Source organism: Garra rufa, chromosome 10 (genome assembly GCF_049309525.1).
Source record: "Garra rufa chromosome 10, GarRuf1.0, whole genome shotgun sequence".
In the NCBI taxonomy this organism is placed as follows: Eukaryota; Metazoa; Chordata; class Actinopteri; order Cypriniformes; family Cyprinidae; genus Garra; species Garra rufa.
In genome coordinates, this window is record NC_133370.1 from 30,185,627 (window position 1) to 30,212,567 (window position 26,941).

General features: G+C 36.4%; 1 protein-coding gene across 6 annotated transcripts; it reads left to right on the top strand.

Moving 5' to 3' along the window:
• Window positions 1-26,757, top strand: csnk1g2a (casein kinase 1, gamma 2a). 6 transcript variants are annotated; one of them, XM_073848285.1, is made up of 13 exons: window positions 21-129; window positions 1,825-1,942; window positions 5,743-6,479; window positions 9,163-9,232; window positions 12,809-12,957; window positions 13,046-13,280; window positions 13,613-13,698; window positions 16,474-16,558; window positions 16,644-16,792; window positions 16,874-16,957; window positions 18,541-18,642; window positions 19,254-19,360; window positions 25,454-26,757. In XM_073848285.1, exons 3-13 carry the CDS (start codon window positions 6,237-6,239, stop codon window positions 25,506-25,508), a joined length of 1,365 nt encoding a protein of 454 aa, XP_073704386.1. In that variant the 5' UTR covers window positions 21-129; window positions 1,825-1,942; window positions 5,743-6,236; the 3' UTR covers window positions 25,509-26,757. The 6 variants fall into 6 exon arrangements, with proteins under 6 accessions (XP_073704385.1, XP_073704388.1, XP_073704389.1 ...); XM_073848284.1 differs by lacking the exon at window positions 1,825-1,942 and having other exon boundaries at window positions 1-129; XM_073848287.1 differs by lacking the exon at window positions 1,825-1,942 and having other exon boundaries at window positions 1-129; window positions 16,647-16,792.
• Window positions 26,758-26,941: the final 184 nt, after the last annotated feature.

A 26,941-nucleotide genomic window follows, 5' to 3' on the forward strand; every position in this document is an offset into this window, starting at 1 on the left:
GCGCCAGCTGTACGGAGAGGCTTAAAGAGACATCAGCGAAGAGGGAGAAAAAATGATAATGGCTTCAAGGAATGAGCATTAAAACCGACAAAATGGAAACTGTCATCGACTTATAATACAGAGATCTAGGTAAAAGTGTCTAATTTGTGGATACGCCTTCCTGCTTCAACGATTTATGGAATATTCCGTGTTCGTAATTTAGACCAATTTCGACTGTTCGGGATTAAGGAGTTGCCCGGTTAATGGCTGGCAACAAAATCTGGGTGCTTGTCAACAAATATTGCTTTGACGTATGTATAATGTGGTTGTAGATAATAACAAGCTGTCTGTGATTTTCCACAACCCCGCTGGTGTTGTTATGTTGATTTAGTAACTCTCGTTAGCTTGCTAAAGCGCAGGCCACATATCGTTAGCTTGTTTGGGCTAGTTAGCGCGTTAGCCGTGTGTTCACTCATTTCTGCTGCTTAGTTGGCAACTCAGTGGCTAACTGACAACATTAGCTCTTCAGCACTCGATGATTAACAAGAACGTCTCTTCACTGTTGTCTTTACCTTCATATAATGCACTTTTACAAAGGGAACACGGTGTACCAAAATATGTTCGGAGTTTATCTTAGTAACTCAAGTTTCTTTCTCATACTTTGGTGGCGAGCAGAATTAGGCTAGCAGGCACATACATCTAGTTTATTTTTTACAAGTTAGCCCTTTAGATGTCTTTTCGGAATACATATTTAAGTGTACAGTGTTTTTCCATGTATCGAGCGTACTAAGAATCAGTCATGTTTAAGACAAGCTGCTGAATCTAGAGGGAGGGCCACTGTGCAGGCCTGATATCACATATGTTGGCATTGTAAAACAGTTTTGTTGTCGATGCATGTAGATCAGGCCTGATCCGACACGAGACGATGGATTATAGTCTTAGCTGTATGGTTGACTTTATAGATTTATTAACATTTAATCATAGTTTTTGTTAGGTACCTTGTATTTGAAAGTGGAATCAATGCTACAAACCCACAGGAAGACAGTAAAAACATTAGTTATTTTAGACTGATATCAAATTTTTTGCATCGTAACTTAATGATTTTATGTAAAGACACCAGTTTTCTTTTTTGTCATAAGATGTAACAAGTCAGTGGTTTATCTGTCTATATCTGTCTATCTATTTAAGTTTGTTGTTAAAAGTTCAATTCAATTTGAGTTGTATAGTGCTTTTCACAATACATTTTCTTTCAAAGGAGGTTCGGTATTAAATGGTTTTCAGTGGTACAATCAGGATGTGATCTGTTATTGGTTAGAGATGAGTGTGTCAGAGTAATATCCATATGGCAGTAGTATACACCAAAAAAGATAATACCGGTTATGTGACTGGTTTTGTATAAACCCATGGACGGCATCATCTATAACATCTGGCGAGGTTCCTCCCTCCGCTAACAACATAACCGAGACGTTCGGTCTAAGCTGACTCCGACTTGTCTTCACACGACCTCAGGCTTCATCTCGAGCTCCTGAGGGATGTATTTTTAGAGCTGGAAGTCAGAAACGCTAGATAACATTTCCTGTAGGGAGCTGGTCTCTGGTTTCGTGTCCCTCAAACGTTCAGACTGTAAATTAAGTGTTTTGTAGAGGCAGTGATGGTGCAGTGCTTTCTCTTTTTAGTAGGGATGCACAATATTTATCGGACAGATAAATTATCGACCGATATGGGTAAAAATTACGTCATTTTTATTGCTCCGATAAATAAATGAAATCCGATCCGATAAAGTACTCTTGCTGGTAAATCAATAAATCAGTCTGGTTTATCTGAGATTCATCTGCTTTTCCGCAGCTGTCATCATCTGTGTCGTCATCATCGTCTTCGCCGGTTTGGAAGTTTTTCGCGGTGGCAGAGGAAGACGATGCTATTGCTATTTGCAACACATGTTTAGCAAGGATTCTGAGAGGAGGTAAAAAGCCGTCAAGTTTTAACACAACAAATCTCACTTCAGAGGTCGTCATCGTGGTGAATCTGTTTTAAGGGCCGTTCACATGTCGCGCCTAAAAACGCGTGGAAAGCGCTAGATGCGCCGCTTTCGCTTTCTTTCCAAACCGCTCTGTAGCTTGAGCTCCAGTGGCATCTGCCGTTGCTAAGCAACCATGACCTGCGCTCTCCATAAAGACGCGGAAGTTTCAGCAAAGGATAAATGGATTTTCAGCATTAAACATCGCTTGCAGTTAGGGCTGGGCGATTCTTTCGATTTTTTCGATTAATTCGAATTTACGTTTTAAGACGATTTAATTTTTTATTAAATCGAGGTATCGCGATTTTTTAATAAAAATATTAGATACATGGTAATTGCACCAATGGCAGAATAATTAAAAGGCAATATTGTCCGACCACATGATGGCGCGCCTAACTAACCGCTGTATTCAAAACGGAAAACAAATAACGCGTTCTGGTAAAATAACGCGAGTCACTAAGTGGACATGATTAGCTGCTTGCTAGCAAGTTAGCCTGTTATATTACATACAATTTCACTTACCACATAAACAGAGTAGAGAGATGATTGAAGACAATAGCGAATTATTTGCATATCAAGGCTCGAGTGCGACCAGCATATTTGTATTTGCGCTGAGTGGAGCTTCAAAGGTTTCTATGTGTTTTGCACGTTGACTAATGTACCTCAAGTGTAGAGAGAGTGTAAATAAGAGACTGAATGGGCAGTAGCTTCGTTTATTATAATAGAGCTTTGTGAGATTGCGAACTAAGATGAGTGACAGCTTTTAATCATTTTTAAGGGAGTTTGTAAACGAGATATTGATTTATTATAACAGTTAAATAAACAAGAAGTTATTATTAAGTGACTTGCATTGTCTGACTATAACACTATTGCCTGATTTTGCTCTATTTCCTCATCAAAAGTAGTCTGAAACAAGTCACAGCTGAGCCGCTGCGCATCTCCACTCAAACACAGCGGTGTTTCGTTTATGAATGAACGCGCGTTTTAAACGAATCTAGTAAAATGATTCAATTTCCCGTTCATTAAGAGTCACTTGCATTATTCTTGAATGAACCATCTGTTCAAACGAATCAAATGAATATGATTCAGTAATTAAATCAGTGTCTTACCACCACCTGCTGGCAGATCGTTTCAGTTATTTAAATCATTTAATATTTCTGTGTTCAAAATTGTATGTTTTTGTATACGATATAAGTCCAAGAGAAAAGCATGGAAATATATATTTTCCTCCCGTCTCATATTTATTTGTCTTACAAACATTTACTGTGTCTGGTATGATAAGAATGGGGCCTGGTGCACTGATGCAGTTGCAATGTATACTGCAAAATATATGGTGCCCATATATATTGTGGAAAAGCTGGGGTTTCTTTACATGCTAAAAGTAGTAGGGGGGAAAAAATCGTTTTAAATCGTAAATCGGATTTTTTGTGAAAAAAATCGGGGATTTTATTTTTAGGCCATATCGCCCAGCCCTACTTGCAGTAGCTCTGTTATTACATTTATTTAAAAATGGTTATTCCTGTACAGCTATGATAAGCTGTTTCTCCACCTTGGCAGTGCTTTCAATGTTATTAAGGGAAAGGGTCAAGCTGATTGGTTGGTTCATGTCATATGTCCTGCGTTTGGCTTGCGGCATTCTGAAAAGTTCATGTTTTTATCTCGATTCTGATGTTTTATTCCCCGCCTTGTACGATTTGGTTGCTGCACACATTCATAATATGATCAATAAGAAGCTTTAACGGACATTTGGACATCTGACGTTACTCCATGATGCACTTTTCATTTTTTCCAGGTTGACAAATGTCATTTTATTTTATTTAGAATTGTGGTGCCTTACACAAAAAATAAAAACATTTTTGAAGAGCCAGGACTGATGTTTACTATGATTGTTAGACCCAGATATGTACAGTAATATACATTTCATTAGTTTATCTCAGATTTTGTATTCTCCTGGGTGCACAAAATTATCATATAAAAATATGAACGTATCGGTATCGGCCACAAGAAGGACTTAATTATCGGCTATCGGTATCGGTAAAAAATGTTCATATCGTGCATCCCTACTTTTTAGTGTATGTGCTCTGTTTTATTTGAGGTCTTACAAGAGCTTGAGGCTTTAAAATAAAGCAAACTGTGTTTAAGTATGACTTGTGTACGGTTATGTATAAATGTTGTAATTTATTTTTTTTAATTAAAGGGATGGTTGATTCTAAAAATGAAAATTACCCCATGAATTACCCCTTGAGCCATCCTAGGTGTATATGCCTTCATTCTTTCAGTTGAATACATTTGGAGGTTAATTAAAAAAAAATGCCCTGGCTCTGCCAAGCTTTATAATAGCAGTAAATGGGTGCTGAGATTCGGAAGCCCAAAAAACTGCGTCTATATGTCATAAAAAGTGCTTCACACAGTTCAAGTGGGTTAATAAAGACTTTCTGAAGCGAATTGATGTGTTTGTGTAAGAAAAATATCCATATTTGAAACTCTAGCTTCCGCTAACCGTCGTACTCGCAATCACGAGAGAGTGGTGTTCCAGTGGATGACGTAGGATGTATGCAGCAAAGCCAAAACAGTCTCCTCCATTTTGTACTTCTAATTCATGACCGTTGTTTTGTTTTGCTCTCTCCACTGTGCTTCCACATTTATCACTTCTACAGTTTGTATGGCACTCTCTAAATACGGATATTTTTCTTACACAAATGCATCGATTCACTTCAGAGAGCCATGTGGAGTACTTTTTAATGTATGGATGCAGTTTTTTGGGCTTTGAAATCTCAGCAGCCATTCACTGCTATTATAAAGCTTGGAAGAGCCAGGATATATTTTTAATATAACTGATTATATTTGTCTAAAAGAAGAAAGTCATATACATCATGTGGTAATTTTCATTTTTGGGTGAACTGTTCCTTTAAAAGCTGCTTTGGTAGTAGCTTTAAAAGATTTAATAAGTTGTAATTGGTAACACAAGAAAGTTTTCTTCTTTAGCCCTGAGATAAAAAAACAAACATTTTAGGCTATTTTTGGGGGTTTCAATATATTTCGGTTTAAGAGTCAAGGTGTCTTTTAAGTCATTAATATGTGACCCTGGACCACAAAACCAGTCATAAGTAGCACGGGTATATTTGTAGCAATAGCCAAAAATACATTGTATTTTTCTTTTTGTGCCAAAAATCTTTAGGATATTAGGCAAAATCATGTTCCATGAAGATATTTTGTAAATTTCCTGCCGTAAAATCATTTTTGATTAGTAATATTCAATGCTTTTTTGCACTCTCAGATTCCAGATTTTAAATATTGTCATATTCTAACAAACCATCAATGGAAAGCTTATTTATTCAGATTTAAGATGATGTGTACATCTAAATTTCAGAAAAATGTACCCTTATGACTGGTTTTGTGGTCCAGAGTCACATATATAAATGGGATAGTTCACCTGGGAATTATCAATATCTGCATTTCTGTACAAATCTGTATAAATTACTTTTTTCTGTGCAACATAAAATAAGATATTTTGAAAAAAATGTGTCTTTTTTTGTCCGTACAGTAAAAGTCAGTGGTCACAGAATCATACAGGTTTGGAACATCATGAGGGTGACTAAATAACAAGAGAATTTTTATTCTTGGTTGAACCGTCTCTTAAAATGAGTAGTTCAATGTGTATTCCTCACCACCGTAGTGGAACATGTGCTCTGTGTGTACTTTTAAGCAGTCTACTTAGTGCTAATTGTGCCTTTTCTCTGTCCCAGATACTCTAAAGTGCTAAACTGCTGATGTGCCGCCAGTTTCCTCTCGACGCAAACTTTGATATGCTCTGCGTTCAATCTTGGACTCAAGGAATGCCTGGCACATCTCTGCAGAACCACCTGGAGGGGTCGCAAAGGATGGAAACCGATCCCGGATGCCTCACTTTTACCAGCTAGGGTCGTGAGCATCTGTCCTTCTCCCAAGCAGCATGCTCCTCTATTTTTGGATTTAAGGAAGATTTCCGTATGATGTCTTCGGCCTGAATCGTATCGCCCTTGGATTGTCTGCTATACCTTCCCCGTCTAAAAGCCGTTAATGTCTAGTTTAATCTACATGTGTAGGGCCGTGTTGTGGATAAGCCATTCCCTCCACTCTCTTTCTCTCTAAATTCCTCTCCTCCATCCCATTCCCCGTGCCCCTGTTGTTAGTTGTTTTGGTGGCTCTGTGATTTTATGGCAGTGGAGTAATCGTGGAGAGGCCGGGGTATCACAAGCTTATGGATTTTGATAAGAGAGGAGGAGGAGGTGGAGGAAAAGGAGAGGCGGAGGAAGGAAAGAGAATGTCTAAGACTGGTGGGAGCAGGACAGGGCATGGGGGCGGCCGAGGCTCTGGGACCACCTCAGGGGTGCTTATGGTTGGCCCTAACTTCCGAGTGGGAAAGAAGATCGGCTGCGGGAACTTCGGCGAACTTCGACTCGGGAAAAATCTTTACACCAATGAATATGTGGCCATTAAACTGGTAAGTTCCTCACAAAACCAGTTGATATTGTTTGTATTAGAAGATAATGGGACACTGAACTTCAGCTGCCGCCTGTAGCGTGTGTGCTGTTAAACAGTTGCAAAAGAAAGTAAACACACATAGTAGTTTATAACATCTAAACCACATTAGATTAATATGCAGTGTTTGTGTTCACTTTTGTTTACCCAGTTTGATTTGGAAGAAAAATGTTTTTACACTTACTTATTACCATGTAATTGTGTGTACCTTTTATTCTACCACAGATATAACTTATAAAACCTATCATGATATATTTTCTTCACAACACACATTTATTTCCTAACCTCTGGTGAAAAATATACACCTAATAAACAAAAGATTGCGAAATTTCCGTGCTGTAGTACTTTATCTTACAAGTGTATGAACATGCAAATATGTAACTTACTTTAACAATTACACTACCAGTCAAGTTTTTGAACAGTGAGATTTTTAATGTTTTAAAATAATCTTCTGCTCACCAAGTCTGCATTTATTCGATCCAGCAAAGTACAGCAAAAACAGTAAAATGTTTAAATATTTGTTTAAAATAAGTTTTCTATTTAAATATATTTTAAAATGTAATTTATTCCTGAGATTTCAAAGCTGTATTATTATTACTCAAGTTTTCAGTGTCACATGATGCTTCAGAAATCATTCTAATATGCTAATATTTTTTAATTATTACCAATATTTTACAGTTAAGTAAAAAAATTATTTGAAATAAAAAGCTTTCATAACATTATACACTATACCATTCAAAGTCAGTGGGGAAGAACTTACAGAAATTAATATTTTATTTAGCAAGGATGCATTAAATTGGTCAAAAGTGAGTCTTCTGAACTTTGTATTCATCAAAGAAACCTGAAAAAAAAAAAAACTACGCTGTTTAATCTCATAATAATAATGTTTTTTGAGCAGCAAATCAGAATATTGGAATGATTTCTGAAGGATCATGTGACTGGAATAATTATGCTAAAAATTCAGTTTTGAAATCAGAGGAATATATTACATTTTAAAATATATTCAAATAGAAAACTGTTTTTTTTTTAAATAGTAGAAATATATCAAAATGTTACTATTTTTTTTTCTGTACTTTGGATCAAATTACTTTCTTTAAAAAGCATTAAAGATCTTCCTGTTCAAAAACTTGTGACTAGTAGTGTACATGTCATCTTTACACTTTATCATATTCCCTGCAGTAATTTTTGGGTATAATTTGTGAAATGGACTTAAATGTAGTAAAATGTGTATTGAATGCCATGTATTAGTACTACACTCCTATTGGTAGATGAAATTCAAGAGCAAATTAGATTTAATAAACACAAAAAATGAATTTTTTAATGAAAAAAAAAAAGTTAATAGTTAAGTAATTAAGTTATTACTTTTTTTAAATTTTTATAAATGTAGCCTTGCTGAGCGAAGTTTCATTTAAAAACCTTACAGATCCCAACCTTTTGAATGGTACTGTAAATATTTGCTTTATGACTGGTCAATGTCATAGTGTGGAAATGGTGTCTACTCTCTCAGTTACAAAAACATCCACTTGTTTTGGTTGCTGTGCAGGCCATGCAAAAGCAATTTAAGAACTGTTTTTCCTTCATATCAATATTTTAATTGAATTTGGTTTCAAGACTGCATATCCAAAATACACAGGGAAAGATGAGTTAGTGATTACAATATTATCTAGGGACATTAGAGTAGCCACCCACATTGTTCGTGAGCAACGCCGGCCTCAATTTTGAGTGTGTATTCTGTGAATACTTGATTCTCTAAAGTCTCACCACATTACAAAAGTCTCACATTTACTTCCCTCCTCATTACTTTTACTATGTTGCCAACTGTTCTGCTTTGAAAGACATGTGTGATCATGTAAATGAGACATTGTCATTTTTTACAGCATTTATCTTCTTGGTCTCACCTTTACAAACTGTAATGAGATCCTTAATCACACTTGATGAGTAAAGTATAGGTCTGTTGAAAACAGCTTCATAGAGATGCTACAACTGATTTCAGCTTTGAAATTTGCTAACTTGCTGATCGAGGTAAATGTCTGCCTAGTGGACAAATATCCTCGGTGAAGAAGCTGCTTTACACAATTACTGGTACTAAATAGAAGGTGTTTTGATGTTGCTCTGATTTGATTATTTATCAGTGTTAAATCATGCTGGAAATGCACGCTGAAAGAGTAAACCTGTTGTACTCCTTGCTTTCCACTGCTGGGTGTTTAATACATCCTGTGGCCTTTATGCAATCTGTTTGTTTTTATTTATTTATATATTTATTTGGCTCTTCCATTCTGCCTCCTGCTTAGTAGCGCTTTCCTCCGCATGTTCAGATCTGCTGGTGCCACAGATGACTCAACCCTGGATCCTGCACTTAACTGAACACAGACATTCTCTCACTTACATTATTTATGTAAAAACTGGCATTCAGCTAAATGGGCTCATATTGATCGCTTAGTCTTCCATGCCTAGCAATATCTTAATGATAGAAGTCACATATTATATATGATTAAATATGAGGACCACAACAATGTAAACCAAAGTTATCAAGTTATCCGTTTATGATTTAATACTTTTATGCTGAGGCAGTGTTAGTGACTGGCTTCTTATTGCTACTTAAGAAGGTCACCAGAACTAATTATGTTAATTTTGCTCTTTCATAGGAGCCAATCAAATCCAGAGCACCCCAGCTCCATCTCGAGTACAGGTTTTACAAACAGTTGGGGAACTCAGGTAAGCAATAAGCCGTACTTGTGTCTGTTTTTCTCACCACACATTACCTTAAAACTTTCTGTTTAGCAGCCGTTTTCAAACCACAGTTTGAGGCCATTTTCTTTGTTGTAGAGCTTATGCTGTCCACATCCTATTTACAATTGTGAGTTGCTTTTAGCCCATCCTGTCCACATCCTCTTTTCAGCACAGATGACAAACTTAATCAGCACAAGCTGTGGTTCCTGTGCATCGATTGCTCTACTTGCTCTGTTCTTTTCAGACAACTTTTGATAAGACTTGCAGGACCGAAAAAGGCTAACTTTTAATTAAAGATGTGGAAGGTTATCCTGTAGTTTACTTCAACAGTTAGTCAATGAATTGCAGGTGAAATAAATCCTATAGTTGCTGGTTAAAGCAGTCATCTCTCACTGCTGTTGAGCTGGAGATCTCTGTTCCCAGCATTAAGGCCTCAGACCCTTTTTATTCTGCTATGCATTTTTCATGAGGAGAGCTTTAGAAAAACATGACACTGTGCACTTTCATATTCACTCTTTCCTCTGTGCTGAAGTTGTATTGCGGATCTTTTTGTGTGCATGTTCGTGGTTTCTCAGGTAGTGTTTTTGTGATTGTTGTCGAAGGTACTGTGAAAGTCACTTCAGTCCCAGGCTAGACTAGGGCTCGGAGATATTGATAAAAATCATGTCTTGATATTTTTCAGTGTTCTAACAATGTTTGATATAAATCTGTTTACATATTTGCTTTCAAGTTCTTTTTTTTTTTAAAGAAGCCACAGAAACACATTAAGGGTTTAGTTTACTTAAAGGAATACAATTTCCTGATAATTTCCTCACACTTATGTCTTTTTTCTTCAGTCGAAAAGAAATGAAGCTTTTTGAGGAGTATAGTGGACTTCAATGAGTATCAACGGGTTAAAGGTCCAAATTGTAGTTTCAGTGCAGCTTCAAAGGGCTCTACACGATCCCAGCCAAAGAATAAGTGTCTTATCTAGCGAAACGATCAGTCATTTTCTAAAAAAAAATGAAAGAAAAAAAAAAACCTTTTTTTTAAACACAAATGCTCATTTCGCACTAGCTCGACTTCACACATTATGTAATCACATTGGAAATGTCACACGTGACCTAGGCGGAAGTACAGACCCAGTGTTTACAAAGCGATTGTCCAAAGAAAGTTAAACGCCCTTTACAAAAAAAGCAAAAACAGCAATGTTGGGCAATTTTTAAGTTGGAGGAGACATTGAGATTTTTGCTTTACCCTACCTTTTTGAACAGTACATAGACAAAGAACTAACCGTGTGTGACCTTTCCAACATGATTCCGCAATGCGTGAAGACGCACATCGCAGAGCTAGAGCAAGATGAGCATTTGTGGTTAATGAGCAGGTCATATGGTATTTCAGAAAGTCTTAATATTGTGTTGGAAGCAAGTTTAAATTTCATATAAGGTCAGAAAGCATTGTAATTTTCTCCGAATGCACATTTAATATTAGAATCATTTTGCAATGATTTCGAAACGATTTGTTCAAAGCAGTTCTGATCATAAGGTTGGTAAACCACAAAGGCACTAGAAGGCAAGCCTGCAACCTTTAGCCCAAAAAGCGTAACGGCTAATGCTGAAAGAAAGGAGACCAGAGGCCGTTTTCTTTTTTTAATGGACGACAATGGAGGAGAGGCTACTACGCTGAATAAACGGCTTGTTAGAGGAAACGGCTCATCATTTAATGAATCTTCAGCATGTTTTACACTAAACAATACTTTTGGATTCAATTATTTTTAGAGTTTACACCAAAATATATTACCATTTTATAAGAGAAGTCACTGACTTTTTGCGACAGGTGGGATTCAGTTTATGGCACTTCTCATTTATTCCTATGTTATCCGTAAAGGGCCATTGAATGTTGCATAACTCTAACTGAAATTCAATAATGTCAATGCTGTAATTTGATTGGATATTAGGACATATACGAGACCCAAGTTGACAGTTACCCTTTCTCCAATAGTAAGTAATACAGACCCTCTCATCTCCCAATAGTAAGGCAATCTCTGGTAAACTCCTCCCTTCCATAAGCCTACTCTGCTCTGATTGGTCAGCTGGCAGTGCCTGTTGTGATTGGTCTTATTGTATACTATGCTAAAGTTTAGCTGCTAAACTGTAAACACGTAATGTAAACATAATGGTGGATACGTTAGCCGAGTGCTAACGTGACTGATGAAACAATACAGTTTGTAAACCAAAATATGTCTTTATTCTTTATTAAACACAGTAATTAGAACAATGACAGTCTAAATTAATCAACACATTCTTAGGAAATAGTGGGTTCACAGCGAATCAGAACTATTTCAGTAAGACAGTAATATCGTGGTTTGCCTGGAAACCTAAAGCTGCACTAGATATACATCACATTAGCACAAAAAATTGATATTTTGAACACTTTTAAGTTAAAAATGCACACATAACATATTAATCATACTCACAGGTTGTGGTTTAGAGATGCTTGTTGGTCCAAAAAAAGAAGGTACGGACTTCTCTTCCATGGACAAGCATTTAGCAAATCCCACCTTAAACTCAAAGATTAGAGAAGCAGTCTGTAAAATGACAAGCACACAACAAATTGTTTGAATTGTATTGCTGTGGTATCGAGAAAAAAAAACATAATTTTAACCACTGATTCTTCACATACTCATCTATCGGCAATAAAAACATAACAAACTTGCTTTCACGCCGCAGAACACAGTGTCTTCTCGACATGATGTAAACACACTGAGATTTATTTTTGGCATTTTTGCCTTTATTGTGATTGAACAGATCAGTAAGGACAGGAAGCGAAGTGGGAGAGAGATAGGGGGTGGGGTCGGGAAAGGTCCTTGAGTCGGGATTTGAACACGGGACGCCCGGAGCGCAACAGTGCTGTATGTCGGCGTGCTGCCCACAAGGCTATCGGCGCCGACATGACCTGCTTTTTAAAAAGTATACAAATTTAATTTTTTTTTAAGAAAAAGACTAATTACTTCGCTATACAAGACCCTTATTCCCAGGCTAGGATTGTGTAGAGCCCTTTGAAGCCACATTAAAAATGCAATTTGGACCTTAAACCTGTAAATCCCCATTGAAATCCTCTATTTGGAGAAAAATCCTAGAATTTTTTCCTCAAAAACCTTTCCTCAATTTCTTTTAGACTAAAGAAAGACAGACATAAACATCATGACATCGGGTGAATAAATTATCAGGACATTTTAATTAATGAGTGAACTAATCCTTTAAAGTAATTGAAGTATTCAGTGTTCATATGTGCCTAACAGATTTCCCAGTCTATTCAAAATCTGTATCTTTTATCTGTTGTCCTTTTAATACACACAATTGTTCTTAATCTTAAAATAGATTCTACCTCATATGACCTAATTAACCCTCATACATCTAAGAATGCCGAACACCACAAAAGATTATTGTTCCTAGTCTTTATGCAGTCTTATTATGCAATCTCATTTTAGTTAATGCTGTGCTAAATTGCAAGTTTGCACTTCTATTTCAGAACTCTGTGGATCTGTTTTATAACTGCATATATATATATGTGTGTGTTCAGAGGGTGTTCCTCAGGTGTACTACTTTGGGCCTTGTGGGAAATACAATGCCATGGTGCTGGAGCTGCTGGGCCCCAGTTTGGAGGACCTGTTTGACCTCTGCGACAGAACCTTTTCCCTCAAGACTGTCCTCATGATTGCGATTCAGCTGGTCAGTGTGATTTCTTACTCATGTGAGACAAATAGGTTAAACATAATTAAATGTATTACTTCCAACATGACATAAATCTCTCTCATAGATCACACGGATGGAGTATGTGCACACAAGAAGTCTGATTTACAGGGACGTTAAGCCTGAAAACTTTTTGGTGGGCCGGCCAGGGACCAAGAGGCAACACACAATCCACATCATCGACTTTGGGCTTGCCAAAGAATACATCGACCCTGAGACCAAAAAACACATCCCTTACAGGGAGCACAAGAGCTTAACAGGGACAGCTCGCTACATGAGCATCAACACACACCTGGGGAAGGGTAAGAGCCTCACACACACACAGGAAAGATTCGCTCTGTTAGGGCTTAGGAAGGGTTATTAGAATTTCATGGGGATAAAGACTAAAGTACGCCTTAAAACCTAGCTTAGCTGCTAGTGACACAAATCTCTACATGCTCAGCCACAAAACTTGGATTTAATCATGATGCATGGGTAAAATGCAGGTGCTCTGTTTGGCTCAGGATTTGCACTGGTTTTGATTTTTATGCTAAATACATAAAATCATTTTATATTGTGCATTAAGACTCTGACTGAAGACAGATTCTAGTGTAGCTAGCAGTTTCATAAATTTGCTTTTCTTTTTATCTTGCAGAGCAAAGCAGGCGGGACGACTTGGAGGCGCTGGGTCATATGTTTATGTACTTTCTACGAGGCAGTCTGCCCTGGCAAGGTTTAAAGGTATTGTTGTAGGTGGAGTGAAACAAATGTTTGCTGCCTTAATGCATTTTGATTTAGGGGTTTGTTTCAAAAATAGATATGAACTGTGAAAATGATACCATTGTAGAAAGATGCAGTTTGTTTTATTGTGTTAGCTTTCTTTGAAAATCTTAAACCACAGTTTTTGGTATATATGAGAGATTATCAGTTCTGCAAATATCTGCAAATGAAAACTGAGACTTAAAGTAAGGTAAAAAGGTAAAAATCTTTGCTTAGAGTTTCCCCTTTATTCAGTTGTCCTATTCTCTTAACTGTGTTTTGATGCTATCTTTCAGCTTTGAGAGTCTTATCTCACTCAGCTAATGTCTGAAACATTGTTGAGGCCCGCTATCTGTCACTATCATGGAAAGTCAGCAGAATAACCAATAGCTATACAGCCTTGATAAGCTGACCTATTTAGAAGACTAAAGAGATATGTTTAAAATGTGTTTGTTTTCAGATTTTGGTGTCTGGTTTATAGTCTAAAGGAGAAAGTAGACTGAAATTTTATTATTGTGGTATAGGCATGGGATGATAACCGGTTTCAAGGTTTACCGCGGTTTGAAAAAGTCACGGTTTCAAACAAAAACAAAAAAAGTTATACCGTTCCTACGATATGTGCATTTTCTGTGTCGTCAAAGTGAAAGCGCAGGACTCTACTAGGTTGTGTGTGTGCGTCCCTGCAGCGAAAACAATGCAGCCCCTAAAAACATAATGGTTCATTAAGGTCTTTATGCACCCCTGAAAACATAGTTATTTCACCTCTGTCTAGAGATCATCTTAAATATTACACAGTGCACCTTTATCATCTTTTCAAAATCACGGCATTAAAAAAAAAAAAAAAAAAAAAAACCACTCGCTGGCTCTCACGTGTCTTTGAGTGTTTGTTTATTTTTGGAACTGTCACTAATGGTCATTTTTTTGCTTTGATTAGTGATTGCATTTTTTCCATTTAGAAGGATTTGTTTAAAAAAAAAATTTTTTTTTTGATTATTGTTGAGCTGCAGGCTTAGGCTCACACAAGTGACTGAAATTCAATTTAATTAAGAAGATTAAATTATTTATTTTTATTATTTTGCCTGATGTTCCACGTTACAAAATGTTCTATATGTTTCCTAAAATAAAATATACTGTGTTCAGTAAAAAAAAAAAAAAAAAAAAAAATGTTTTTTTTTTTTTTTTACCCAGACATTTAAATATAACATTGTAGAGCAGTAATTACAATACCGTGATACCGTGAAACCGTGATATTTTTATCCAAGGTTATCATACCGTCAATCTTATACCGGCCCATGCCTATTGTGGTATCATGATAGCAAAACTGTCTCAATATCATCGTGATCACATGGTGATATGAAACAATAGGTGCAAAAAGTGTAGTTTTTAAAAAAATGTTATACTTCTTATTCTAACATAAAAGGTCTTTAAAGTTGTGTTTTGGGCCATTATGCTTTGGCACAGTATCTGACAAATGAATTAAAACTGAAAGCACAATATAGCTTAATCCCTTCATCAAATCTGTTTTCAAAGCAAAGCGTGCACTTCGTTCAGGCGTTCAACACATTATCCGGTGTTTTCTATGCTTCAGAACGGCTCAGTTCACAGTGAATGCAGTGAACTCGATTATTGCATGTCCTGTGAGTTTAGCGCACATTTGAGAACACAACGGCCACCAGTTATGCTTTTTCACGGCAAATGATTACAGCATTTCACTAGATTTGTAGCGAGATGTGTTTTTGAATGGCCATTTCCGTCTAAATAAAAGCTTAAAAGTGCAGTATGAATTGCTGACAGCTAGTGGTTTAAATGAGTAAAGTTATTGCAGTCCAAATTCAAAATATCTTATTCAAGTGTAGAAATTAGGAAAGACGTATTGTAATTTCCCTACTGTAGTGTAAAGAAAAAATAATATACCTATGAAATATAAATTTTTATTTATTTTACAGTGCAGTTGTTTTTAAAATATATGGCTATTGCTGTCATAAGATTGAGAATAATATAAAACTGTTTTTATTACAATTGTTATTCTAATTTGTTTGGCTTCCTAAAACTTCCTAAAAGTGCAAATGTAATTTAGACTGAGACCATATACCGCAAATAAAAATGGGGTTGAGTCCCCTTTAAAGTTCAGGTACAAAACATAAGTTTTCTTAGTTAAGAACATGGGTTGGAGCTCTTAATGTTGACCTCTTAAAGTGCGTTAGATAGAATAGTTCAACTGTAAAATGTACAAAATTTTCATTTTTTTTTAATATCGCAATAAATATTGAATTGTGGACTTGTATAGAGATATTATGAGGTTTGGAATGACATGAGGGTGAACAAATAATGACAAAGTAGGTGAACTATCCCTTTAATTCTAAAGTTGTTTAATTAATACTAAAGTAAATTTCAAGTCTCGGCTCTAATATATTATAAAGATAAGGATCCACTTTAAGCCCAGAGTATACTTTAAACTAGTCTGTCCGCACTCATCCACATTGAGTATGCTTTGAAGGTTGTGTGCAAGATGGCGTGGACAGTGAAGTATACCTGGGCATTTACAGTATGTGCACTTAAAGTGTACTTTTAGAGTACTATATGGTAACCACATGGGTTAAGGTTATTTTCAGGTGTTGTACCTATTTATTACAGTTAATGTAATTATGTAAGTAAGTGCATAGTATGTACATACCAAACATGACTGAAAGTAAAGTGCTAATGCTAACAGTATAAAAGATACAATTTTATCTTTGTTGTCCCATTTCATTAATTTAGGCTGACACACTGAAGGAGCGCTATCAGAAAATTGGAGATACCAAAAGGGCAACCCCTATAGAAGTGCTCTGTGAGAGTTTCCCTGGTAAGCAGGCTCTTTTTCAAAGGGCCACATATCTTGTGCTCTCTCATCTCCGGTGCATTGCCTTAACTTTGACATCTTTTCACAGAAGAAATGGCCACCTACTTGCGATACGTGCGGAGACTGGATTTCTTTGAAAAACCGGATTACGACTACTTGAGAAAACTCTTTACAGACCTCTTTGACAGAAATGGCTATGTCTTCGACTATGAATACGACTGGGTCGGCAAGCCGCTGGTAAGTCTAATTGGATGTCATATCATAAACACTTGTTTATTTACAAAGTACGTGGATGTTGAGTTTCCTGTGTCTATACAGCCGACTCCAATAGGACCCATGCCTAGTGACACACCTCTGCAGCCCAGCGGCAGAGACAAAGCACAACCACAGACCAAAAACCAGGTGGGATAAAAGTCACTATAACCTCTTGCTGTTGTAAATTACACACATGGCTTTTTTATGCAATTTTACTGTATCCACCTTATTTTTCCCATAAGAGTGAGTGCGGCCATTTGTAAATTTTATGGATCTGGCTTCTGATCTCATCCACGTCCAGCTATTTTTAGCTGTACAAAACGGCTGCAAATTGATATTGCAAATTGGTATGTCTTACCATATTATTTTAGTGTATTATCTTAATTATAATTTACTGGTTTGTAGTGCAAACAGTTTTACCATTTACTGCACATTGTTATTCTTCTCATTATTTCCTTATAGTGGCTAATGAAGTCCAGAAGTCTTGTCCATAGGCTTACTTCCATGTTGAAGAATAAGGTGGATATGGTCAATTGATAAGTTGTAGTTTAATTGCTTTGATTTCCACTTCAAATAAAATTAAGGAAGTCATTAATTAAAAAAAAAAACAGTTCCAACTGACTAATATCCATATTTAAAACTGTTAATTTAACCATTATTTATATTTTGTAATGAATCATTTATATTTTGTAATTTCGTTTTGATTGTAATCAATGTGTGACCTGTTAATTGAACTCAGTTAATTCAATAATTAAAAAAATATCTATTCATTTATAGTTGAACTTTTTTAAACATTAACCAATTTAAACATTTTGTTAATTTGACAAAGTCATTTTAGTTTAAATTGAATTATTGTTAATTAGTTAGCTTAATACTTCTACAGCATTTATTAATATTAGTTAATGTTAATTTCAGCATTTGTTAATGCATTATTAAATTCAAAACATAAACTAACAACTGTATTTTTATTAACTAACATTAACAAAGACTAATAAGTACTGTAATAAATGTATTGTTCATTGTTTATTCATGTTAGTTAATACATGAACTAACATTAACTAATGGAACCTCATTGTAAAGTTTTATCAATAATATTTATTATATTTGACATTTCACTTTCAGTTTTACAGTCTAATCCTTATTGATATAAAAGAGGAAGAATGGGCCACAGTTATTGCTTTTAAGTACCAGCTTCCCTTTTTTTATTTTCTTTGTTTATTTTTGGAGAAACAGCTTCATGTAGTGAAATTTTTGAAATGTTATCCCAATGTTTTATGATTCTCTTTTAAACCGTGTCAGCAATATCTTTGTTTCACTCATCAACAATCCCAAGACAACTTCCTGCAGCCAGAGTAGTTTAGCTAAGATCTGTCATTTTCTCAAATGCTGTCATTTCTTTAGACAGTGGTATTTCCATGTCTTGGTCACAGTCCCTTAGATAAATGAAGTCCGTTACATACAAGTTTGGTTATGATTGGCTAGAGCTGTTTGTGGAAGATAAGAGCTTAGCTTCCCTCTCCATCTCTGCATGTCGCGTGCTCTCTTGTTTTTTCACTCACTTTTATTTCCACCTCTATTCTGTTAGCTAGAAGAGTCTGCTTGTGCATGGAAGGCGTTCCTCTTTAAACTCGTTCTGTTCTTTTTTTCTTTACACCCTCACCTCTTTTCAAAACCATTTATTATGCCCTTTGCCACTCCCCACCCCTTTCCCCCCATCGCTGTCATGCCAGTCTCCAGAACCTAAAGGAAGTGAGTCCCAGCCCACTCCCGTGACCAACAGGGAGCTCCTGGGGTCGCACCTCACGGCTGATAGGCTGGGGGGCTCTGTCCAGGTACTGGGTGTTTGCGCAGTACTGCATGCCTTTGGTGTCGATCTCTTCCTTTCTCTGTTCTTGTCTTTCTGTTTCTTTCCTCCTTTCACTCGAGACACCTCTATTCATTTTCCAGCTGTGAACACTTAAATGGTCTTTTCCTCTCTTGCCTTTGTCTAACACACATCACTTGCACGCTCTTAATGGTTAGGCTTGGGATCTGGTGACTTCATTGTGAAAATACTGCTTGTGTTGTTAATAAGTACTAAGCAAGACACATGGATGTTGGCTTGTGTACTTGTAGTTATCCAGGGTATACATTTTCATTGAAAATATTAGTCCCAAGATTTCCAACTAAACTCATTTTCTGTGTTGCCGTATTTCCATTATCTAACTAAGCGTTATTTTATCATTTTACATTTTCCCACTTTCCTAACCTTCCCTGGTTGGTGCTGAGCAACCTGATTTTGAACAGTTTAATTATTTAATAAAAAGCATCCTTAATAGGTTACTAAGCTCCAACCCGAGTTACATGAACTGTAAAATATAAAGCGTAAGTTAGATGAAATTGGTTTTGAGTTGTTACTCTTCTTTGACAGTCTTTATTAAAAACTCATTAAATTAATGTTCAGGTTATGAGCTCAACCAACGGAGAAGTGAATACAGACGATCCCACAGCGGGACACTCCAACGCTCCCATAACCGCCCCTGCTGAGGTAGAGGTGGCCGATGATACAAAGTGAGTACAATTTCTACAAAACCATTATGTTTACATTTTTTTGCATAGTCTTCCATACTGTGCAGTTTTCCTTCCCTTTTTTAAGTGTATTCAATAAAGATAAATAAACTGCAAAGATTTGCCTACCAGCCACTACGGTTGCAGTGTACTGTCAAAGAAAAAATAAAGGTTTGGTTTCATTGCAAGGAATCAATTATCAGTTTATAAATTCTAATATTAAATCAGGGTTATTGTTAACTGCAACTACTACATGAAACGTAAGCTTAAAATAATTAAAAATGTATCCTTAGCAACTAGTGGAACTATGATAAGCTTAAGTAGTAAAATGACTAAAAATGAAAAATCGAAGAAATAAGTGCATAAAATTACTAAAACTAAAAATAAAAGTAACTTAATTTTAGGTCTGCCGCCTGATAGTTTACATACCGTTAGTCAATGAGAAGAGGCTTGGTCGACCAAGAAACAGGAAGTGGTGAAGGCACAGTCCGTGACAGACAGATCGTTAACAGCTGATTTATGTGGTAATCTAGTACATTGGGCAGGACATCCAGTTGATCACTTCTGATTCATTGACCATAAATATGGCTTTTCATTTGAAATATGTAGTAGTAGCAACTTTACATTGCAGCTCAATCTAATGTTAACCTAGAAAAATGTGCACTATCGAAGTGTCTGTGTGGAGTGTGGAAGCTGAATAGTAGCATGCTCCCAGATGGAGACGTCAGTTGTGGTCACTGGCTCTTAAAATACTCTGTCATTTTCGGTCATACAGATAAGAGTAATACATCTTTCAAATCTATAAAGACTACGTTTATTTGTGTGCACTCAGAATAAAAACGAAAGTTGCACTTTTGCAAAATAAAGCAAACAGGATGAGCTTCTAGCCACTGCTGTCTCTATGACCTTGAGCACGAAACTTAAAAACTCTGTATACTTGCCTTACAGACATGAAAAATATATCTATAGAGATTAAATGAACCAACTTAAATAGAAAACAAATATTCTCAGATGTAATCCATATGAAACATACATACTGGTGCATCAGGTGTCAATGTCGCCTACTTCATCTAGCCTAAAACAAAGAAAGCACTATTTTTTCCCTGACACATTCATAATCATCATATCTGCCGGCTCACTGTGGTAAGCTTTTTTTGCATGCACTTGAGCGCTTATTAGGCTATGTAGGCAATTAAAGATTATGATATATATAGTTTAATGTCGACTCAACTAATGCTAAAAATGAACGACGACTTGTCGACCAGAAAAGTCTTTAGTCGAGGGCAGCCCAACTTAATTTTACATCATTTAAAATATTAATAATTTGTATAATAGTATGATAATACAAAAATACATAAATTTATATCTTTTTTAAAATATTTTAAAAGCAGACATAACACACAGTTTCTGCCAGTCTCATGTTGAAGGATTAGTTCACTACTAAATTATAATTTTCTGACAATTTACTCCCCATGTCATCCAAGATGTTCATGTCGTTCTTGCTTCAGTCGAAAAGAAAAGAGGTTTTTAAGGAAAACGTTCCAGGATTTTTCTCCATATAGTCTTATATAAAGTTTTATATCATATAGTTTTCTCCATTGTTATAATAATAACAATTAATTATGTGTAATTACATGCAAGTGACCCTAAACCCTAATCCTAACCATATAGTCACTACATTTAATTATTTAGTCGGTACTTAAATGTAGAGGTCGACCGATATATCGTCCGGCCGATATTTGCCATTTTTTAATATATCAGCATCGGCCGATATCCGTGTTTAGTAGCGCCGATTTAAAGTCAGGCACGTCTGCGGGCAGCCCCGTGTTATTGGTGCAGTGGAACGCTACTGTGAAGGACCCCAAGCCAAAACTTTTGTAAGATTCAATAACATTTCTGAGAGATAAAGGTAAGGTTAAATGGATGAGATAAATCAATAATGATGTAAACATAAACTACATTTTCTAAAATCTGAACCTGAGTTATGTGGTCAGGACCGTGGCGCCAGCTTCCTTTTAAATATATTTTGATGATTGCACCTGATGCGACCGTCCTCTCCGTCACCTCAGATACTGCAAGTTTATACCTATGGTCACGTCCAGATGTCAGTAAACGTTATTTTTTTTCAGCATGGATTTGGCTTAAAAGCACGAGTGATTAAGTCTATATAAGTGTGCAGCGATGGGAAAATCAGCTGTTAAAATGAACCATCCATTCATCATATCATCATGCAAAACTAAGAATTAGAATAATTGTAATAGGAAGATCCTGTGCGGTTAAATAAATCAGAAAAATATAGGTGCGGGTGGGTGGCAGGCGGATTACACTATTGCCTGATTTTGCTTTATTTCGTCGTCTAAAATAAGATTTTGCTCTCTTTTGTCGTTAAAAGTATTCTGAAACAAGTCACAACTGAGCCGCTGTGCATCTCCATTTAAACAGCGGTGTTTCGTTTATGAATGAACGTGAGTTTTTAAACGAATCTAGTGAAATGATAAAATTTCCCATTCATAAAGAGAGTCATTTGCTTTATTCAGGAATGAATCAACAGTTCGAATGAATCAAATGAATGATATGATTCAGTAATTAAATCAGTGTCTTGCCGCCACCTGCTGGCAGGTCCTCTCAGTTATATAAATCATTTAATATTTCTGTATTCAAAATTTTATATTTAAAACATTAAAGTTTAACATTAATCTCAGCTCTTAAACTTTTATGTAAATGATTAACAGTTTTTATATTATCTGTTTTATATATTTAATACTTGGTAAGTTCGATTTGTTTGGTTAAATTTGGTTAAATCTTTTATAATAATGCTGTGCAGTGCACAAAATCAAGATGCTTCATTGTGTTCATTGTTGTTCATGATGTTAAGTTTAGAAATTATGTGCATCCACTTATTACATCCACTTATACATCCACTTAGTGTGACATTTTAGCATGCAAATAAAGGGGAGAACTTCAAGATATCGGCCCTAAAAATCGGCCAAAAAAAAATCGGCAGCACATATCGGCCATCGGCTGACCCTGACCTCTGAACATCGGCATCGGTTATAGAAAAACCCATATCGGTCGACCTCTACTTAAATGTATAAATACACTGTAACAAGGACAAAATAAAGTGTAACCGTGGACATCAACGGGGTTGAAGGTACAGTAACAGTACCACTGGAGTAAGGAACTTATCCAGTGTCTTTTTCTGAAAAACAAAAAGTTAATTTATATACTTTTTAACCACAAATACTCATCTCGCAATAGTTCTGTGTCCACTTTACGCATTACCTAGTCACATTGGAAAGGCCAAGCTTGATGTAGGTGTTTACAAAGCGAACATGCAAAGAAAGCCAAATGCCCTTTACAAAAAAAGTAAAACAACAACGTCGGATGATTTTAAAGTTGGAGGAGAAAATTAGATGAGGAGAGAGTTTTTCACCTTACCCAACCTTTTTGAACTAGAGTACACAGATGAAGAACTAGCCATGCGTTTCAAGTAGATTAAGTAATGTGTGAACACCTGCAAGCGCATCACAGAGCTAGTATTGCATTAGACGAGTATTTGTGGTTAAAAGTATGTAAAACTTATTTATTTACAAAATAGTTGATCGTTTAGCTAGATAAGACCCTTATTCCTCGGCTGGGATCGTGTAGAGCCCTTTGAAGCTGCATTCAGGGTTCGTACGGTCATGAAAAACCTGGAAAAGTCATGGAATTTTAAAATGGCAATTTCCAGGCCTGGAAAAGTTTTGGAAAATTAAATTAACCCACAAAGTTTTGGAAAAGTCATGGAAATTTGTTTCACCATCTCTGTATATTAGAATATTGCTGATAATTTTGTTTAAATTCCAGTTAACGAGCGCACAAACGGTCACGTGATCGGTCGCGCGGGGTAACCAGTCTATGGGGGTAATGGCGACTCGCAGTTTTGTATCAAATGTAAGGCCATAAAAGTTATAAATATTTAAAATAGTAAAAGAAAAGTCTTGATTATAATTTAAGAGGTCTTACAGTTGGGGACGGAAAGACGATCGATCGCGATAGGGTTGGATAAATCTTCAAAAAGGCAATGATGTCATTGAATAAATATGTGCACTGCACGTTTCAAAGTCAAAACGCTGCACGGATGTCTGTATATGAATGTATCTGAAGGGAACAGACTGTCCTCAGAAACGTGTTGCATGTTCATTTCTTGTCTGACAAAACAGCGTAAATGCTGATTTGTGTATAGCTGTTACTAGGGAAACTAATATTTCAGCGCTCCTAAAGCGCCCCCTAGTGACAAAGAATTATTTTTATTTCCATTTTTTTTCCCAGGTTTTTATGGTCAAATTATTGCAATTATCTATATATCTTATATATCTTTTTTATATATATATAAACATTTTTGATTAAAATTTAAACTCCTATCTGATTTTTTTTTTTTTTTTTTTTTTTTTTTTTTTTAAAAAGGTATTTTTTATTTGGGCTAGTTAAATTAATTTTCGGGCTCCCAAAATCTGATAAGTACCTGCCCAAAGGGCTACCAGAGATTTTGACATTTTGCGACCCCTGAGCCGTCAATGACTCCCTGTCACTGACACTGCGCTCCGCTTAACTTGGAACTGGATGTTTTTTCTCTCTCTCTCTCTCTCTCTCTCTCTCTCTCTCTCTCTCTCTCTCTCTCTCTCTCTCTCTCTCTCTCTCTCTCTCTCTCTCTCTCTCTCTCTCTCTCTCTCAACCAAACCCTGTTCTGGCGTTGCACAAACTGCATGGCTATTATAAGAGTATGAAATGTGTGTTTTTTATTGTGGACAATTAAAAGGTCTCCACAATCTGCTTTTGTAGAAATATAGTATATTTCGTGCTACAGCGCACATTCTGTCAGATACAATTCTGGTGCCTCCGTGTCAATATACTGTACAATGCACAAAGCACACGTACGTTTGCAAGATGTCTGTTAAAGATCTATTGATCTGGAAAGCATCTGCTGTGTACAAACGTCTGGCAGACGTCTGTAAGATGTCAGTTTTACATACATTCTGAATCACAAACATCTAATAGAGGTCTATTTGACATCTGATAGGAAACGTCCAATAGACATATTGCAGATGAGCAAACTACGTCTTGCAGATGTAAATGCAGACGTCAAATAGACATCTCCCCATTTTTTTAAATGCTCCTAATTTTTTGAAGTTGGGAGCACCAGTGCTACCAAGTAAAAAAGTTAATTTCGAGCCCTGATACATATACATTTCATGAAACATTAAGTCATGAATATTTACTTAAAGTCATGGAAAAGTCATGGAATTTTACTGGTAAAAATGTGTATGAACCCTGTGCATTGAAACTGCAATTTGGACCTTCAACCCACTGATCCCCATTGAAGTTCACTCTATGGAGAAAAATCCTGGAATGAATTTTCCTTAACCTACAAAAGTATTTTTCGATTAGAGAAAGAAAGACACAAACTTGAATGACATGGGAGGAGTAAATTATGAGGAAATTATTTCAAGAGTGCTAATCCTTTAATTTTGAGTACCTATAGAGTAGTATTGCATCCTTCAAACAGTCTTTAGTTGCATCAGATATATGAAAGAAATACACAGCTGTACCACTTTTCTCAGAAAACAGCCAAGCTCCTGGAGGCATGTCGTTTGTGGAGCTAAAGAGTCATGACATTAAGTTGTTTGTTTTTTTTTTACTACTGTTTTCAACTATTGACTTGAACTGTAGCCAATGTATTAATGTAAATATGTCAGAATGCATGAAACGCCATTAGATATTTCCTTTAAATAATATATGCAACACCACATGGCAAGTTAATCAAGTTGTTAAAAGCTCTTCCAAAGTGTTTGTACTTGTATGTCACGGTTGTCCAAAAAAATATTGGTAAATAAGAATATAATCCTGGAGCATGTAGGAACTGTACATTTCATGGGCTTCAAAACTTTGTAACAGCATTCATGTTTTTGTTTTGGTTACATGTACTTGTACACAATTGTGCATTCTGATCCCATGCTACCAATATGCTACATTTTGGCCTTTTTTTGTTCTTGTGGGTTTTCAAAATTTGCTTTAAATTGCCTAACTTAGACTGTTTGACTCTTTTGATCTTGTCAGGTGCTGTTGTTTTTTCAAGAGGAGGAAGAGGAAAGCGCTCCAGCGGCACAAGTGAGGAGGAACATCTTTAAAACGTTAAGAGTCACTGGTGCGTTTAAAGTAAAAAATAAAAGGACTCGAGCTGAAACGTGGAGCTCCACCTCAGAAAAGAAACTCACTGCCTCACTTTTGGCATCTGCTCAGAGCGGACACACCTCAGTACTCTGGGCTCTTACACTCTTTGTAAGAAAACAATTCAGTGGAACAAATAAATATATTTGTACAATGTGGGACACCAGAAGAGACTTCAGTGGTCAGAAATAAGATGATATATGTTATGTGACTTAAACACAGATGGACTGTTTAAACTTGTATTTTAGATGACATGCAAAACCATTATTTGAGAACTAAAAGGCAACCAGACTCACACTTACACACAGACATCCGTTCACTTTCACACACTGGCTGGATGAGTGAGTGACGTGCTCCATGGTGTTTTCGTTTTTTACGGGATCAAAAGAAGCGGGGAAAGACTGCTGACTGACGTATGGAGAAAAGTACACCGGATTCAGATGACCTATGTAAATTGTCTTTCTGTTTTGTTTTTGTAATTTAAAAAGTTGTTTTCAAGGTCTGCTCTCCCAGTTTTACTCATGTTGTAGAATGTGTGAACATTTTTTAACCGCTCTTAGTGTTTCTTTATTTTCTCTTCTTTTGTTTTTTTACTTCCTCTTTTTTCCTGTCGATGATGTTGTTGTAGCACAGTGGCTGGTCTCAGGTACTGTGGGAGACGGAGAGAAATGCATTGGATCTCTCCTCTGTGAATTGCACTTTTGGGGGGAAAAAGCAAACCGTTTGGCATTGAAATGAACAGGAAGCAACAGAAATAAACAGCAGACGTGGGATCATTGATACAGCAGGCTGGTCTCTCCCAAAGGGACAAAAGTGATTCTCTCAGTCAAAATTGTGCTTTTTTTTTTTTTGTATTTCGCATTAGATTAAGTTACCTGGGAATCATAGTTTGTGCCTTTCCAACTAAAACATTTAACACTAATGTGTCCCTCTCTACGATTCCTATCCAGGTGAGGTGTCCATGGCCCTGTCAGATTGTTTGTTCTCTACCGTGCGCTCCGTGCCAGTCTAACGGAGCCTGTTGGCATTTCTCAGATTTCTTTTTCACTGTTGTAAAGTGCATCATAGCAAAGCTCAATGAAGACGTGAGTCTGTGGGTTTATTCGCAGTAACAGAGGTTGCCTATCAGAATGAGGATGTGTATTTACATACCTATTAAATGTTGCTTTTCTTCTATGCCTCATAAGATCTTACATGTTGTGTCTGTGAACAATCACTGTTTTGATTTTATGGTTACAGTTATTTTAGTACAGTCCACATCACGTGACCATACAGAAGCAGTTGCAGTGAATCACCAGGATGTGGTGCCATTGAACACATCTGGAGGTGCAGGGCAAGTGCCTTAACTTTTATTGCACATGATAGTAGGTGGCACCC